Raw genomic sequence first — 18,059 nt, 5'->3', positions numbered from 1 at the left:
ATTAAAATTTAATTTTAAAAAAGAAAAGTAAGAAAGAACAGAAAAAAAAAAATCTGTGCAACTCAAGAATACATGGAAATTAAATGGCATTCCTAACTAACTAATGGGTCAAAGAGGCTATCATCAAGGAAATTAGGAAATATGCTGAGATGATCAAAAGGAAAACGTGACATACAAATGTCCGTGGGATGCAATGAGAGCAGGCTTCACAAGGCTGTAAGTGACTGTGTGAGATACAGAAAGATCACCAATCTCCTCCAACCCAAGAAACCAGAGAAAACAGAAGCAAACCAAATGCATAGCAAGCAGAAGGGCAAGAAATAAAAATAAAAATTAGAGTGTAAAGAGATTAAAGAGAAAAACAAGATAAAATTTAAAAATTGACAAACTTTTAGCTAAACCCACCAAGAAAAAACAGGTAAAGCTCAAGTAGCTAAAATCAGGAATGAAAGATGGAACATTACCATTCATCTTACAAAAAAAAAATTTTTTTAATTCTCAGGGATACTATGAACAAGTAATTATATGCCAACAAATCAGATTACTTTGATGAAATGGAAAATTTCCTAGGAGGACACAAAGTACTAAAAGGAATTCAAGGGGCACCTGGGTGGCTCAGTGGTTGAGCGTTTGCCTTTGGCTCAGGGCATGATCCTGGGATCGGGTCCCACATCAGGCTCCTTGTAGGGCACCTGCTTCTCCCTCTGCCTGTGTCTCTGCCTCTCTCTGTGTGTCTCTCATGAATAAAAAAATAAAATCTTTTAAAAATAGGAAGTCAAGAAGAAAGAGAAAGTATTCATACACCCGTCTCAAGCAAATAAACTGGGTAATCCAGAAACTTCCCACCAAGAGCCCAAAACTAAAGGGCTTCACTGATGAATTCTATCAAACATTTAAGAATTAACACCGACACTTCAAAAATCTTCCAAAAAACAGAGGAAGGGACACTTCCCAACTCACTGTGAGGCCACGACTACCCTGATTCCAAAAACCAAAGACATCAGAGAAATGACCCTACTGCTACCTCTGAATACAAACACAAAACTCTTCACCAAAATACTAGCAAACAAAAAAGCAAAAACAAACAAACAAACAAACAAAAAACTAGCAAACCAGCTCCAGCAGCACATGAAAAAGGATTATGCAATATGACCAAGTGGAATGCATCCCAGGAATGTAAGAGTGGTTCAAGGGTATGAAAATCCATCCACGTAAATCACCATATTAATGGAATGAAGGGGGAAGAAAAAAATCACATGGTCGTCCCCACTGAGTGATGGACCAGGGAGGCCAAGCAGGTGAGAGGACGGAGACTGGGTCAGGATGGTGTCCTGAGCAGAGACCCGCCCCTTTCATCACTAACATCAGTACCAAGGGCAAGGGTAGAAGTCAGCCCACGCGTATGCTAGAAAACACTGACGCACAGAATTCCAGGAGGAGTTCTATTCTGCGCTCTTACCGTTTACTCATTATTTATAAATGAAATGAAAAATTCAAATTATTTTTATCTCATTCACATTTCATTTTTAGTTGGAAGAAAATCTTAATAAGCAAAGCTGAATGAAAACAGAATTAAAGCTCTGTAACAACCTATCTCTAGGTTCTCGACCCGTTAATCCCTGGGACTTCTATCCGCCATATGAATTTTACAAGAGAGATTATCCATTCTTCTCAGTTTATAGATGCTCAACCCCAGAGGCAGGTACGGCAACATTCCAAGTTCCTGACTAAAGCTCTGGCTCCATCATCCGTTAAGCCGCACTCTTTGGAAAGCCAAGGCATCTTAAGCCCTGAGCAGGACGGTGGCCATGGGGCAGTGGACATCGTCGGGGGTCCTCCAGTGAGGTCTGGGCAGACGAGCCTTAGCCCCAGAACGGGTGGCTCAACTGGGAGGGCCCTGGAATTAAACAGAACCTTTTATTTCCAGCCTTCCTAAGGCGTGATGGACAAACAAAAACTGCATATATTTAGGTTATACAATAGGATTTTTTAAGGTGTATAACAAGATGATTTAATATACATTATCATTGGGAAATGCGCACCACGACCAACAACAGCAACCATTTTTTTTCCTTTTGGTGAGAACAGTTATGACCTCCTCTGCCAGCAGCTTCGAGGATATAATACAGCACTGTTCACTGTAATCCCCGCGCTGTGCATTAGTTCCCCAGAACTCAACTCATCTCAAAGTTCGTACCTCTTGACTATGCTCTCCCCACTCCCCCCCCACTACCTGGCAACCACCGTCCTACTCTTTGGTTCTATGATTTCCGCTATTTTAGAGTCTACATATAGGTGAGATCACGCAAATGTTCGTTTTTCTAAGTGTCCACCTTATTTCACTTAAGGTAAAGTCTTCCAGATTCATCCATGTTGCAAATGGCATGATTTCCTCCTTTGTTGAGGCTGAATAATGTATGTGTGTGTGTGAGAGAGAGAGAGGCACCTTCTGTATCCGCTCATCTGCTGACAGACCCTTGGGCCACTACTGTGAATGAAGCTGCAGGGAACACTGGGGTGTGGGTATCTCTCTGCAATACTGATCTCATTTCCTTTGGATATATTTCCAGAAGTGAGATTGCTGGATCATGCAGTGATTCTATCTTTACGTTTTGAGGAACCTCCCCACTGTTTTCCGTGGTGGCTGCACCAGTCTGCATTCCCGCCAACAGGGCACAACGGTCCCGTTTCTCTACATCCTCACCAACACGTGTGATCTTGTCTTCCCGAGGACAGCCAGTCCAACGGGGGTGGAGTGATCGCTCACTGCAGTTTTGATTTGACCTTCCCTGATGGTTAGTGACACTGAGCATCTTGTCATGCACCTGTTGGTCATCTGTATGCCTCCTTAGGCAAAATGCCTGTTGAGGTCTTTTGTCCATTTTTAATCAGGCTACTGGGCAGATTCTGAATGCCAAATGGCCCTCCCCCCTCCCCTCCTCCCCAAAGCAGAGACTCAAAAGGACACTATTCGGTTAAGATGTGATTACGTGACACTGCCCACCTCAGACCTGCTTTCTCGAAGTGGGGAGAGGCCAGTCCCTCTCCCGAGGCCCGTGATGGGGCTGACACACCATGGACCCACCCCACTCGGCTGCTGGAGAGGAAGACAGGAACACTCCACCCTCCTCCTCATTCGTCTCCACTGGTTTCAGGTGCCCAGTTTTCTCAGTTTCATCTTTCACCAGTAACAGTATCCAGCAGCACTTCTCCTAACTTCTCAACAACTTAATCCTCTGTCAGGTGTATTTCTCTGAGCTCCCTGGGAATGGCCAGAGGGACTCATTAACCAAAACATTTTTTGTCTGGAGTCTCTCCTTGTTAACGATGTCAGACAGATGATCAATAAGCCAGCCTGCTTAGAAATGCCAGCCTGAATATTCCCAGGAAAGAGCAATTGGTTATCAGTGTGGCTAATGAATCCTGTGATGGAGCTCTCATGGCCACGGACTGTTCTGGCTGTTGTCGCTCATCATATAAAAATAGTTTTACGGAGGCTTTTTTTCTTCTTTAACTGTTGTTTGCAGCTATTCCTCGTGTAGTACACATCTTCTTTGTCTGTGGGGACCTAATTACAGTGCCTCAAAGGTTTCTCTAATCCATCGCCTGCTGCATCTGATGCCATTCAGTGGGAGATGTCTGGACGCCGCCGACAAGATGGATCTCCCTTCACACGCTCATTGTGAACCTGAAGGATTCTGTGCGAATCAAAGCTTTGCTATTTGAATCCTCATTCCAGGTTTACACGCTCAGTTCAGAAATGTGGTGTCTCGGGTTGTATAGTCTTATACATTAATCACGTATGTTGTAATAGCTTTCCTTTATTGTCTTCTGTGCCAGGCATCATCCGAGGTGCCACAGGTATATCCCCTGGCTTAATCCCCAGCGCCCACCTTGTGACAGGCGTATTTATCTTCATTTGTCCGATAAGCACAGTGAGGCTCAGAGAAGTCACGTCATCCGCTTCAGGTAATGCAGCTGACGGGTCCTGGAGCTGGGTTAAACCCACACTCGTCTGACAACAGGCTCATGCTAACACCTCCCTTCATGCACTCACTCATTCCTTCCTTCCTTCCTTCCTTCCTCCTTCTACAACCAGGCACTGGAGAAGCACCCATAGACGCCAGGTATAGTGAATTCAAAAACAGGATCTTATTTGAGTGGACCTATAATTGGACAATTATTAACTGTGGGAAATGTGAATGTTCTGGGTTTCTGTGCCTGCCAAACAGGAACCTTAGCATCAAAGCACATGTGAGCAAATCAACACCATCATCATCAAGGGGCACATCCGTGGCCGTGGCCCCCTCACCCGGTACCCCAGGTCTCTTACCATCTCCGCTTTTGCTGGGGTTGGTGGGCTCAGGAGTACTCAGAGGTCTGAGGGGAATGATGATTTCATCAACGTTAACCCCTTCTTCTGCGTGCTTCTCAGAAACGTGGGAGAGCAGCTCCGACTGGTTGGGTGAAAAAAGGTTACAACATTTGCACATGAAGATAGCCGTGTTTTCTGTAAGAAAAAAAAGCAAACTATGTTATTTCATCTTAACGAAAACAACAATTGCTTCCAGTCGCCAAGGAAAAATACTTAAGGCTGCCCTTTTGGGCCACAGTCAGCCTCCAACAGACTGTGTTGCTCTCATGGACACCTCCACGCCCACCGGGCAGCTCACTTCTCTAACTTCTAATCCCTCCCACCCTCCGCCCTCCCCGTCTGACAGCCCAGATTCCAGCATCGACCTGGCAAGGTAAAAGAACAAGCAGGGAACTGCAAAACCAAAACCCAAGCTTCAAATGAATGAACCTCGCTGACAGCAATTAAGCGCTCTAGCTAGCCTCTCTCAAATTAGGTACAAGGGAAAATTGATCAAAACAGCATTTCTCAAGAGCCAAGACACCTTTCACTGGCTGGCACAGAAACTAAACACAAGAAGAATGGGAAGCTGTTGATTTATTTAAGCACTTAATTCCTAACTAAAAGCATTACCACCATTCACAAATATTTACTAATAGTCCACTAGGTTCATCCCATAATACTAGGCAGGAAGACGTGATGGGAAAAGGTTCCCTTCTAAGATAATTGTCAGTACATGCAAAAATATTAAATTTAGGAGCAAAAAACTAATTAAAAGCTAGATTTTTTTTTTTTTTAACAATGCAAAGAAAAGTTGGTATGATGGAAAGGACAGTGGCTGTGAAGCCAGACAAACCGGATTCCGTTCCCAGCCCCAATGCCAACTGCTGTAAAGCTGGGCGATCTTCGACACGTAGCAATGACCCATCGGCTGCTGGGACGTAACAGCGGATGCAGGTACCAAGCCCGCTAGGCAGTGGGAACGCTGTACACCACCGCCCTGACTCAGTCCAGCAGGCCAACATTTAAGCACTGTTACTGCTTTAAAATTCTCTAAAGGGGAAGCCCGCACCCACGGGCCACCCTGGAAGGACACTGGATACGCGGTGTAAACTGAACCCAACCCCTCCCACCCAATGAGAGTGTTCCAGTAACTTCTGTGTCTTTCTCCAGACCTCCAATTCTTCCTCTTTACTACAGAGGAAGTAGTTTGTTTGTTTGTTTTTTTTAAACCTTTGCTACAGGTTTATTTTCCCATCTTAAGACAAAGAATCTTTCTTGAGCTCCACTCCCTTGCTCTCCCTCATCCCATTATCCTTCTCCTCCTTACAGCAAGAGTCCCCTACAGAAAGAGGAGACAGGAAAGGCAGGCGGTGGGCCAACCTGACGTTGCCCCCGTGAGGAGAACCCTGCAAGGCACTGGAGCCGCAAGTACAATCTCCCTTTGGATCCAAGAGAAGGGTTCCTCCGTGAGCAAGCAGGTGGAGTAGTGACCTAAGAGGATTTTTCCCTACCAAACAACACAGGAAACAGAAATTTAACAAAGCAGAACATTGCTTCATCAATGAAAATCTCTCCTGAATACCGTCAATCGATATTTTATTTTTTTCCAGGAAATGCTTTATTCCCGAGGAACCCAAAAGGCTTCCCATTCAAACAACACGGGATTACAGAAATGCTTCTTTTCTTCATATGAGGCTATGTTGTTTTCAACGAGCTTCCTGCTGACCCTGCATCGATCCCACTGATTTAGGCGAAAAAGGATCTGGAAAGCCCCTTCCACGGGCAAGGAAACCGAGCTGAGAGAGGAGAGCAGCTTGCCCAAGTCACCGTCGGGAGGAAGCAGAGACCAGACTCTTTGCCACCTGCTCTTGACATGAGCAGTGTCTGTCTGGCTACGCGCCCTGAGTGGAGTTCCTTCCAGTTGGGATAACTACTCACCGTGATGCCCAACAGCGTCTGAAATGAAAATCATCCCCAAAGAGCATGATCCCAGAATCGCCCATCAATTTCTTTCTCGGTCATTCCAGCCCGTACCGCGCAGTGGCCACAGGCAGGCCCCCTGCAGGCCCCGCGGCACAGAGGTGGCCCCAGCTACGTGGGCCACATGGACACATCACGGCACAGCTGCACTGTACGGGTTCTGTGAAACTACTTCCCAGCAGACCTGTACGTGGTGGTACTGACTTCTGTGATGCTCTCAGGAGAAAGAGAATTCTGTGACACTTAACTGAGCAGAACTTTTGGGGACCATGGAGTTATTGTGAGCGGTCTCCACTCACAGGCACGCCAGGCACTGTGTGGACAACAAATGACTCAAACTACTTTTGCATCTACGTATGACACAGGGGTGGAGGGGACTGTAAGTCACCAGCTACCACCCGGCTATTCCACACCCCGGAGGACGGGGTGGCATCTGGCCTTGGCCCACGTGCTTCCCAAGTGCCTGCAGGGTGTCCGCCCCGTTAGACAGGCAGAGACAAGACCTGGGGGCCCCAGGTGTGGGCAGAGAGAAGGACACGTGACCCATGACACCCATCACTTCACTGAGGGTGTGGGAAGACGCGAACAAGCATGACCCAGGAGGTGGAGGGGCTGACCCCTCCTCGGCCACGCGGCCAGGGAAGCACAGTCAAGGTGGAAGGCAGCTTCACCTGAACCAGGCCCAGCGTCTCTCTGGTGCCACGTGGCCCTTCCAAGGTCACCGCCAACAGGACCGGCCACACAACCCCCGAGCTGTGCCGGCGGTTGGGCTCTGTTTCACCACCAACCACACAATCTTGGTTTCTTTTTCTTTTCTTTTTTTTTTAATTTCATTTTTAAGTAATCTCTACACCCAACGTGGGGCTCGAACTTACAACCTTGAGGCCAAGGGTCGAAATGCTCTACCAACCGAGTCAGCCAGGCGTCCCGATGCAATCTTGTATTTAAGAGCAGCTGGTTCCAGAAGCCCAAAGAGAATACACAGTGTTCCCTCTTGAACAAAATCTGTGACTGTCCCCCAGGCCTCCGACCGGGGCAGGGGAGGGGGGGAGGGGGGAACCGTGCACTCTTTGGAGATGCTCATAAAGCTGGGTATAAACAGCAAAATGCCAAGACATGCAAAGAAAGTGTCCAATCAGGATGCATCCCCCCAAATATTAAGAATTGTTATTCTACCAAAATAACAACAAAGGAGCTCTTTTCATTTTTTATAGTGGACTAACATGGAAAAATGTATCTTATACCCTAAAATATAATCATAATTATGTTGTCAGCTAATTCTGATAAAGATGCTATAATTTGGATGCATTTTTAGGTCCAATTACTATGCACTCGTCCTCAACAAAAGGATTCAAAGAGAAAACCACATGTTCGATACAAGGAAAATCACAGAAGTTTGGAGTTTGAGTGTTCCATTTCTATGAAATATTTGCCAGTTTTCAGGCAGCTACTCTGTACTATTAAAAAAGAGAATCTTAAAATAACTGCATGAACAAGTCCTCATTTCTGAATTCTGATTTGTAAGAACTCCTGGCCAGGAAGAGCCACATCCTGCCCATGACCTCTGATGCCCACCTGCTAACCTCCACCCTACCTAGGGACCCAGGGATGAGGGAGCCTCTGACCTCACTCCCTGAAGAAGGTCATGAACCAGAAGGTGCTCATAGGTCCCGGCAGATTGGTCAGGCCCCTTCAACACTGTGGAGGTCACTGGGAACTACTAGGTCCCACTCCCTCCTCTGGCCACAGGCAGCACAGGTGTCAGCTGAAGCTGCCCTGCTCCTGAGGGGACCGCCCCCCAAATCTCAGGCCCTAGGCCCCCGCACATAATCCAGGGAAGCGTTTCCCTCCTGCTGTTGTTCTTTCTAAGTCCACCTCGTCTGGGAGGTCAAGGTGAGATGATCAAGAGTAGGATAAGGATTCAGGCATTCAGGGTCTCCTGGTCCTATAACAGTTTCCTCCTGTGATTATTATTATTTATTACAGAAGTTACAGTATGAATACATGCTCATTCTAAAACAGCTAAATAATGCAATACTCTATAGAATAGAGTACCATCCCCTTTGGAACAAGGGCATCACTGAACAATCTGGTTTGTATCCTTCTAGGCCTTCTGCTGTGCATCAAAGGGAGACAGGGAGACAGAGGGACAGAGAGACAGAGAAAGAGAGAAATCACGTGCACGCCTGCCTTTATCCTTCCCTCAGGGACCCCCGTTGCCCTTCCTCCACTCTCCCTCCACCTCCCCTGGGGTCCTGCTCCTAGCACAGAGCTCAGGACAAGAGCTGCCCTACAAAAGCCAAAGCCCATAGACCACGCTGTAGCCCAACCCCCAACCCTGATGGCAAAGGCCGGGCAGAAAGCCAGGACCTCCACCCCAACTCCAAGGCTGATGAAACACCCTCCCTACTTCCCAGTGGGCCGGTGTTAGAGGAGGCCCAGTGCACAGTCAGGGCTTTCTCTACCTCCTTACCACTGTGTCCCTGGAAGCCACCAGGGAGCAGTACTGAGGCACTCCTGTCCCTCCTAGTCAGGGCTGGTATCACAGGGACCCCGCGGGCAGCCTGAACCCCCACCCTGCCCAGCAGTCCCCTGGGGCACATCTTCTCCTGGGTATCCACAGAAGTCAAGAAGGGAGCCTGACATCTACCCTCTCTGGCAGTAACGAAGCAGCACCCCACTTCTTCACCAGGGCCGTGTCAGAGGAACCTGCTGAAGCAGAAGATCTGGGGGTCCCTGGGTGGCTCAGCGGTTTAGAGCCTGCCTTTGGCTCAGGGAGTGATTCTGGGGTCCTGGGATCAAGTCCCACATCAGGCTCCCTGTAGGGAACCTGCTTCTCCCTCTGCCTGTGTCTCTCATGAATAAATAAGAAGAAAGAAAAGAAGAGAAAGAAAAAGGAAGAAAGAAAGAGAGAAGAAAGAAAGAAAGAAAGAAAGAAAGAAAGAAAGAAAGAAAGAAAGAAAGAAAAGATGATTTAAGTAAGATCCAGACTCTCGTAACACCTAAAATGCCCAGCATACAACCAAAAATCATCGTAATCTTTCAAGAATCAGGAAAATCTCAACTTGAATGACAAGAAACAGTCAAGACGCCAACACTAGATGATACAGATAGCAGAATTATCTGACGAAGACTTTAAGCAGGCATCACAAAAACAATATAACGAGCAAGTAGGAACACACTTCTAGCAAATGCCAAAGCAGAGAGTCTTCAGCAAAGGAACAGAAAATATAAGGGAAAGAGAAATGGAAATTTTAAAAACAGAAAAACATAGTCACAAAAAACTCAACAGATGGGCTCAGAACAGAATAGAAAAGACAGAGGAAAGAACCAGCGACCTTGAAGATGGAAGGAGGAAGAGCACCTAATCTGAACGACAGAGAAAACAGCCTGAAAAAAAAAAAAAAATTGAATAGAGTCTCAGAGACATGTGGGATTTTGACAAGAGATCTAACGTGTGTGTCAGCAGAGCCCCAGGGCCGAGAAAGACAGTGGGGCCAGGGAAGGATTCAAAGAAATGGCTGAAACTTCCCCCAAATCTGGGAAAAGATACAAACCTACACATTCAAAAAAGGTCGGCAAACCCCAAAGAGGACAAACCCAAAGAAATCTGTGCCAAGGCACATTATGACCAAACGCCTGAAAACCAGAGCCAAGCGAGAACGCGGGAAAACTCGTTCCAGTGTGAGAAGCCACTGGAGCGACAGCGGATTTCCCATCGGGCACAGTGGAGGCCACGAGGAAGTGGCATGTTGTTCGAGGGAGGCAAGGAGGCACCCACCCACCCACCTGATCTCCCCAACCAGCACAAACATCCTTCAGAAACAGGGAGGGACCGAGACATTCCCAGAGGAAGGAAAACTAAAAATAAAAAATAAAATAAAAAAATAAATGTGTTGCCCAGCCAACTTAACCTCAAAGAACAGCCCAAGGAAGTTCTCTAAATAGACAGGAAACGATAAAACAATGAATCTTGGGACATCAAAAAAAGAAAAAGTACAAAGGAAAACATAAAACTATGGGTAAGTACGTCAGATATGCCTTTCCCTTTTAGTTTTCTAAATTATTTTTGACACTTGAAGCAAGAAGAATCAGTCTGTCTGATGTGGTTCTCAGTCTCTGCAGCAGAAACATTCTTAACAATTATGTGATAGGGGCGCCTGGGTGGCTCAGGGGCGGAGCGTCTCCCTCTGGCCCAGGGCATGTTCCTGGGATCTGGGATCGAGTCCTGCATCGGGCTCCCTGCATGGAGCCTGCTTCTCCCTCTGCCTGTGGCTCTGCTTCTCTCTCTCTCTGTGTCTCTCATGAATAAATAAAGTCTTTAAAAACAAACAAACCTAAAATACTGTGGCAAAGAAAACATACGGATGGCTACCAGGGTGGATCCTCTGGAAAGGACACTGTATTTGAGAAGCAGCACGTGTCTCCCCTTTGGCGAATCCACGACCCCATCCAATCCCAAACAGCCTATGAGGAATGTAGGGCTTGGAAGGGTGGAGCGAGGCGGCTCCATGGATAGCCAGGGGTCCCTCCGGGGGACAGCGGGGCGATGAGGGCTCTGAAGGGCTGGCACCCCACGTCTCTGCCAAGCACCTCTCACCCCACCTGAACTTATTACCTGCAGCCAGGGCCCCGCCCAGCCGCACACCATCCATCGTCCCCTTAGCGAGGCTGCTGCCCCGGCCGGACACAGTGGGCACTGGATAAACGCCAGCTGAGTCGATGATTACAAACATGCTTAAACATTTATCAATACCCACCAGAAGACAAAATGCCACGCTACCAGGCTATTGGATGACTCTATTTAAAAGCTTTAGTTTAAAAAAATCTCCTCCTTCCTCCCTTTGATTAGTATAAATCATCCGCTCCTGCTTTGAAACTCTTTTACTCGGATTGATTAACTTTAGAGAGAGTCCAACAGCCAAAGCTCAGATCCCATTAAATGATCTATCTTATGAAAAGAGTAGGGTGGCAAATTTCTTTCACAGTTAAATATTTTTGTTTTCTTGTTTTTCACCTGCCCTTACGTTATTAAATTCGTAAGAGATGGCAGCTTCCCGATGGGGAGTGGAAATGTTTTAACAACATAAAGCCAGGTTGCTGTCACATCCAATGTAATGGGGAAAAAAAAAAAAAGCTCATTGTGCAGCTTAGCACAATGTAAGAGACCTTTTTCTTTCATCCTGAGGAAGAGCGGCTTGGGTTAAGGGCAAAGCATCATTTTCCATTTGGTTTATTTTACAGAGCCTTCAACCCGCTGTGGAGACGCCGTCTAGGTCATCACCACCACCACCACCACGATAACTGAGACCTGCTGTACCCAAAACACAGGGAATTCGAAAGGGAGACGGAGAAGAGCGGGAGCTCAGTGACACCCTCACCAGGACTGGGGACTATGCCAGGCTCACGCTGGGCACTTGGTCTTCACAACCACCTACGAAATCAGTTTTATTGTTGTTAATTCCTCAAATCTAAGACGACGTCTATGTTAAGAGGCACTGATATTTGACATACCTCAGAAAGATAAAAATGCTGCCAAATAAACGGAGACGCGCTGGTGTCTTATCACACAGACTGTAAGACCCCTGATGTCGCAGACGCTACAGTGTGAGCCTCTGAATCAATGACAGTCACACACCCAGGTCCCCACGGGAGGGCGACCGGGTCCCAGTGCTGGGGAGGGCGGCCGTGACCCCGGGAAAGTCTGAGCCCCAACCCCGGCTCTTGACCCCGCAGGCCCGTTCCAGCACCTCAAACACACCCTGGGGCTGGCGGCCCCACCTCCAGGCTCATGTCCCCGACAGTACTTGAAAGTCTGCTTCCCAGAAAGAGAAGACGGACGTTTCCTGAGTACCAGGCAGTTTCACACCCAGTTGTGTTGAATCCTGACAAGCAAGGCTGCAGCTAACATGTAAGACACCTCGGTGAGACCCGGGGAAACACACCCCTTCCCCAAGACACTAGCTCCCCCTGTCAGAAACTGGTCACGATACACCAATTTTCTTGGAACGAGATACTTTACCTCTGTTTGTGGAAAAATGTCATATGGAATATGCAAATCTATGTAGTAATAAATAAGTCCCCTTAGATGTGTTGCCCTAGTGCAGTAAGCAACCTGCACAACTGTACAAAGCGGCCCTGCTACATAAGTCAGCCACAAAGACACCATCATCCTGTTACAGACGACGGTGCTTGTAACTTGTACAAGAGGATCAAATTCAGGCCCTGCATGGTTCCAAAGCTACTTGGTCAGCTCACAAACCTGCAAGCTGGGAAGGAACACGGGCTGTGCATGCATGCATGTGTGCATACAAGAACATGCGACAGGAGGACATGTGGAGAACACAGAAATCCCATGGTGAGACAACTGGGGAAGACTTCTCAGCCGATGGAAGTGGACCTGGCCCAGGAGATGGCAGGACATCCTGAGCTTCCAGAAGGAAGCTTCCACAAAGAAGAAGTCAACCAGCCAGGGGGAGCAGAACTCAACCCTTGAAGAACCTTGAGAGTAAATCAGGGGACACAAATTCAAGGCAGGGAGGCACATGGGAATGCCTCCAGGAGGCGGGCAGCTACCCCTGGTCCTCGGAAATCCCCACCACGGAAGCCTGCCCGGGAATGGCACGGGCACCCGGCCTCCAAGGCAGACAGCCCGTCCCGAGAGAGGTGGGACCAGCGCGAGGAGGCACGCAGGAAGCCTGCCCCATCAGGAGGGGCTGCTGCCTCCCACGTCCATGGGGCCAGAAAGCCGAATCTGTACTTGGAATCTCCGGATTTTTGAAATCCTGGCAACTAAATGAGATTTTTCTGCAAAATGAAACCCAACCAAACCTGTACAGGCCGAACAACTCGAGTCTGCGGGTTAGATCCGTCCTGAGGGCCTCCAATGTGGAACTGGAGGAAAGGTTTTCCATCTGGGTGACCGGGGCCACTGTGAGCCTGCGGGGCGAGCCGGGGAGCCAGGGCTGAGGAAACAGACAGAGGAGAGCGCAGGCTCCGGGCTCCTCTCCCAACCGTCCGCCCCGACACCCAGCCACGGCTCCTTTCTACTTGACGGGCTCCGAGGTTCTCAGATCTTCCACAGTCGTGATTACGTGTGGAACCCAAGAAAGAAATGAAATGCTTAAGCCCCCCTTTAAATTTATGCCAGAAATAAAGGGACAGTTAAGTGACAAAATAAGCTCTTCCCTCGGGGAAGGAAGACACTGACCCCAGGCAGCTGGGGCCACCACGGGCTGTGGATACTGAGCAGGAGACACAAACGCTGGACACAGGACGAAATGCTCCCGCTTCTGATGATGCTTTGGTGTTTCTCTTTGAGGCGATTAGACATTCGACTGGGTGGGCACGGGCGGCTGGGGACGGGATGCCTTATCCTTCTCTGCCATTCTCTCCCAGTGAAATGTCAGCTTCACAAATAAAAAGTGCTGACTGTCCAGAGGCGCCTGGGTGGCTCAGCGGGCTGAGCATCCAACTCCTGCTCTCGGCTCAGGTCACGGTCTCAGGGTCCTGGGATCGAGTCCCACATTGGGCTCCACGCAGGGAGTCTGCTTCTCTCTCTGCCTCTCTCTGTGTGTGTCTCTCATGGATAAATGAATAATCTTTTTTAAAAATAAAGTAAATAAGCCTTAAAAAAAAAAAGAGCACATAGTATTCAGATGACCAAAAAAGAAGAAGGGGCGGGGGGCAGGTAGGAAATTGGTTTAACCAGTAGAGCAAGATAGATTTAGATTTGGAATCGATAAGGAAAAGGCATATTTGACACCAGAGTTATACCCACCATGGCAACATGCCTGGTGCGTGTGGACAGCCAAGCCTTGAAGTGCCAGATTCCAGAATTGCAAATGGGTGGGCCAGGTGCACAGCGGGCCCAGGTGTGCAAAAGGCCTGGGGTCAAGGGAGGCCAGACAGGAAAAGACACCGGAGCTCCCAGAGCTGGATGTTCTAGGAAAGCTCAGCCAGGGGAAAGGGAGGCATCAAGACTTCAGGGCTCAAAGTGGCACCTCCACCTCCCCCGCGCCCCCCAACAGCACAACATTATACCGCCTCCTTCTCTCACATGGACCTCCAAGTCTGTGATCGCATTTGATACTCCCTGTTGACTTGTGAGGGCGCAACATGCCACCCCAAGCACTACCACCCCAACCACCACCCCAACCACCCCAACTACCCCAACTACCCCAACCACCACCCCAACCACCCAATTACCCCAACCACTACCACCCCAACCACCACCCCAACCACCACCACCTCAATCAACACCCCAACCACCTCCACCCCAACCACCACCCCAACCACCCCAACCACCACCACCTCAATCAACACCCCAACCACCTCCACCCCAACCACTACCACCCCAACCACCACCACCAGTTCATGGAAGAGAAAACTAGGGCTTAGAGAAGTCAGCCAGTGGCCACGGAGCCCAGCCAGATGAATCACAAAGTCAAACTTGACCCAGCCCTTCCAGTGGGCCGCCCGCCTGGTGGCCGCCTGTGCTGGGCCACGCCGTTACTTCCTGTGACGGGACAGCAGGTCGCCGCCAGGAACGCCAGCCCCGGTCCTCAGCCCGCAGACTGCATCTGGGTCAGAGAGACCTTTCGAGCGATTAACTACCTAAGAAGAGGCGCTACACCAAAAGGGGGGGGGGGGGTCGCTGTCTGCCTGTTCCTTGTGATTTACTGCAACAGGCGGGGAAGTGCATCCAGCCAGACGCGGGCGCCATCCCTCCCCGGGGTCACACGCGTGACCCACTGCACATGCCCACTGCACGGCCCGGCAACGGGTCTGGGTCAAGGGAAGCCAGGACCATAACATCCAGGACAAGCAGATTTTTTTTTTTTTTAAAGCAAAAAGACCCCAAACATGGGCTGTTACCAACAGGCAGGAGCGGGGCGGGCGCCATACACGAGCTCGCGGCGCCCTCTGGTGGCCGCTCCGGGCACTGCAGCCCCCATGCACGGGCGTGACAAGCCGGCCGCGATGCAAACGTGGCTAATGCCCAGTGCTGGCAGGTGCTTCGGTTCACCGTCACCCACCGACCTTCACGCTAGTCCCGTGCGGGCGGGGCAGGGGCTGCTATCCGCACCTGAGATGAGCAAGCTGGGCCCGGGGAGGAGACTGGCCGCCCATGGAGCAGGGGGGCGCGCGGCAAAAGCCGAGCACACCCCACACCCCCACCCACAGCCCAGGCCCAGTGCCCACCCTAAAGGAGTCACCACAGGATAATTATTGCTGCTTCTCGAGTGGGGAGAGGGTCCGTCCTGGCAGCCCAGTCCTGGCCAACCCAGCAGGTGAATCAGACCCAGCTCCAGCCACGGACGCTCTGTCCTCATCACAAACAGCCACTGCCAGCCCCATTCTCAATCTGCATAAACTTTGTTTTTCAAGTGGTGCTTTCCCACTTACAGCCGTACTCCTGTGTGAACGAAACGATGCTGAGCCAAAGACGCCTGACTCAGAGGACAGGTGTGTGTGCATTCCCACGAAGTACGAAACCAACACGATTCCTCTTGCACTGCTGGAGTCAGGACGGGGTTACCCCTGGGTGGGGTGCTTGGGGTTGAGGGTTTCCTGGGGGGAGCTGTGTTTGCATCCACGATGAATTCAGTCTGCGGACGTTCATGGAGCTGTTTGTCTATTCTATACACAACGTTTCTACATGTATGCCGTACACCAACTTAAAAACTTGAGCTAGCAAATTCTAAAGGAAAGAAATGTCAGGGAAAAAGTAGATTCTGCTTTGCAAGTGAGTTTCTTATTTAAAATGACACACGAGGTGGGACGCCTGGGTGGCTCAGCAGTTACAGGTCTGCCTTTGGCTCAGGGCGTGATCCTGGAGGCCCGGGATCAAGTCCCACATCGGGCTCCCCGCACGGAGCCTGCTTCTCCCTCTGCCTGTGTCTCTGCCTCTCTCTCTCTGTACATCTCTTTCATGAATAAATTAATAAAATCTTCAAAAAAAAAAAAAACTGACACATGAAGTGAGAGAGAAGAGAGCCATGAAGCCCAGACCTGGATGTGAGCTCATCTCTGCCCAAGTAGCAGAGTGACCCTGGCACCTACCCGTGCCTGGTCTCTTGAGCTCGTTTCCTTGTCTGCTGTGGGGGGACCATGGGACACCATGAATGCAACATGCCCAGCTCAAGGACCGAACCCCAAAGGCTCAGTCCACGAAGGAGTAGAAAGGGCATCAGCCTGAGTCACGAGTCAGGGCCTGGGGACACCAGCTCCTGAGTGGCTCCCACCTCCAAGACAACAGATTCTGTGTAAGCCTCTGAATCTCCAGAGGCACAAAGCAGAAGTGGCCTTCCAAAGTTTTAATGTGAACCCTGGTCTTCAAGTCTCATCCAGAGGTTAATGTGTAGAGAGACACACAGAGCCAGCCACCTGGGCCCAAGCAAGGGAGTGGGGACAGCCCCACCCAACACCCGCCTCTACCTCCACGGGCCCGCGGGCCCATTATGCACCTGCCCTCCTGCCTCCCAGCCACACCCACAAATAAAATCCAAGGTGCCCTCCCAGCTCTGAGGCTCAGCGAGCTGAAGCTCCAATAAGTGCACACCCTAGTTTGTGGTATTATTATCCAGCGTCTCATAAAATGCTGATGAACACACCAGCTTCTATAACTCACAAAGTTAACGTTTTTATTAAACGGGAGGGAGAAATCCCATGGGTGTTCCTTTGCTGAAACCGGATTAACAAAATAAAATGAGAAATGCTCAGGATCAGCTATAATTAACGCTGTGCCAACAGTTGCATTATAATTTTATGCATACACATTTCCTCCGTGTCGAAACTTGGCAGAATTTTTTTTTTAAGCTATTTTTAAGCTCTCTCCAAGGGAGCGCCTCGGGCAATGGTGTATGTGCGCCTTTAACATCATCCCAAGTGAAGCGCCTTTAACATCATCCCAAGTGAAGAGCTGGGCCCCTTCTTCCCTGATGTGTGTGGACAGGAACCGGCCCGTCCCCCTCTTCTCCAGCTCTCCAGCCCCGCAGAGCCCTGGGAAGCTCTGAGGACGCGGGGAGGCTCCTGTGCAAGGGACCGAGGTGGCTCCCAGACTCGCAGAAAGCGCCTCCGAGGTGACCGAGCCTCAGGACCGTTTCCACGCTAAACATCAACTGTGCGAAATCCCGCAGCCCTTTTACAGGACATCTGAGGGCGACAGCAGCGCCCTGGCCATCACCACCAGGCCTCTCACTTTCCAGGGTTTGAGGTTTTTGTTCAGTTATTTTGGTTCCTTTGTGTTTCGGAAGAGCCTTTTCATTCTAATTATTTCATTTAAATTCAATTTGCCAACATATAGTATACACCCGGCGCTCATCGCATCAAGTACTTCCTTAGTGCCCGGCACCCAGTTACCCCATCACCCCGACCCCCTCCCCTTCTGCAACCCAGGAGAGCCTTTCATCTCACTTCTGAAGGGAAAGGGCTGCCCGAGGCCAGCTCTCGGCCCGGGGCCTCGGGCCCCAGACTCTGGGTGCACACCACACCCGCATCGCAGCTGCGGGGTGGCTGGAGCAACCTTTTCCTTCCCCCACCTGCAGGCACTCGGCAGAAAAGAAGACATGGAAGCTGCCTGCTGACGTCATGAGGACATTATGGGGGGGGTGATTATGGGAGAAAGTGGGAAAAAGCTGTGTAGACACATGGCGCAAATGCAGAACTGGCAGCTCTTAAAGCCGGGGAAGTGGGGCGTGTTGGCTCAAGCTATGGACCG

General features: G+C 49.7%; 1 protein-coding gene across 9 annotated transcripts in view; it reads right to left on the bottom strand.

Annotated features, from left to right (window-relative positions):
* ZFAT (zinc finger and AT-hook domain containing) overlaps nucleotides 1-18,059 on the bottom strand; it is a 189,375-nt gene that overhangs the window by 147,790 nt on the left and 23,526 nt on the right. For 6 of the 9 annotated variants that reach the window (XM_025993483.2, XM_072733877.1, XM_072733882.1 and 3 more), the window contains one exon: nucleotides 4,334-4,510. In XM_025993483.2, the coding sequence (XP_025849268.2) occupies nucleotides 4,334-4,510 (177 nt within the window). Of the gene's footprint in view, nucleotides 1-4,333; nucleotides 4,511-5,210; nucleotides 5,755-13,168; nucleotides 13,259-13,547; nucleotides 13,939-14,117; nucleotides 14,395-18,059 lie in introns of those variants that run through there. The other 3 variants (XM_072733878.1, XM_072733879.1, XM_072733875.1) reach the window with 3 other exon arrangements.

Source organism: Vulpes vulpes, chromosome 13 (genome assembly GCF_048418805.1).
Source record: "Vulpes vulpes isolate BD-2025 chromosome 13, VulVul3, whole genome shotgun sequence".
Taxonomy (NCBI): Eukaryota; Metazoa; Chordata; class Mammalia; order Carnivora; family Canidae; genus Vulpes; species Vulpes vulpes.
This window is presented reverse-complemented; position numbering and strand designations above follow the sequence as displayed.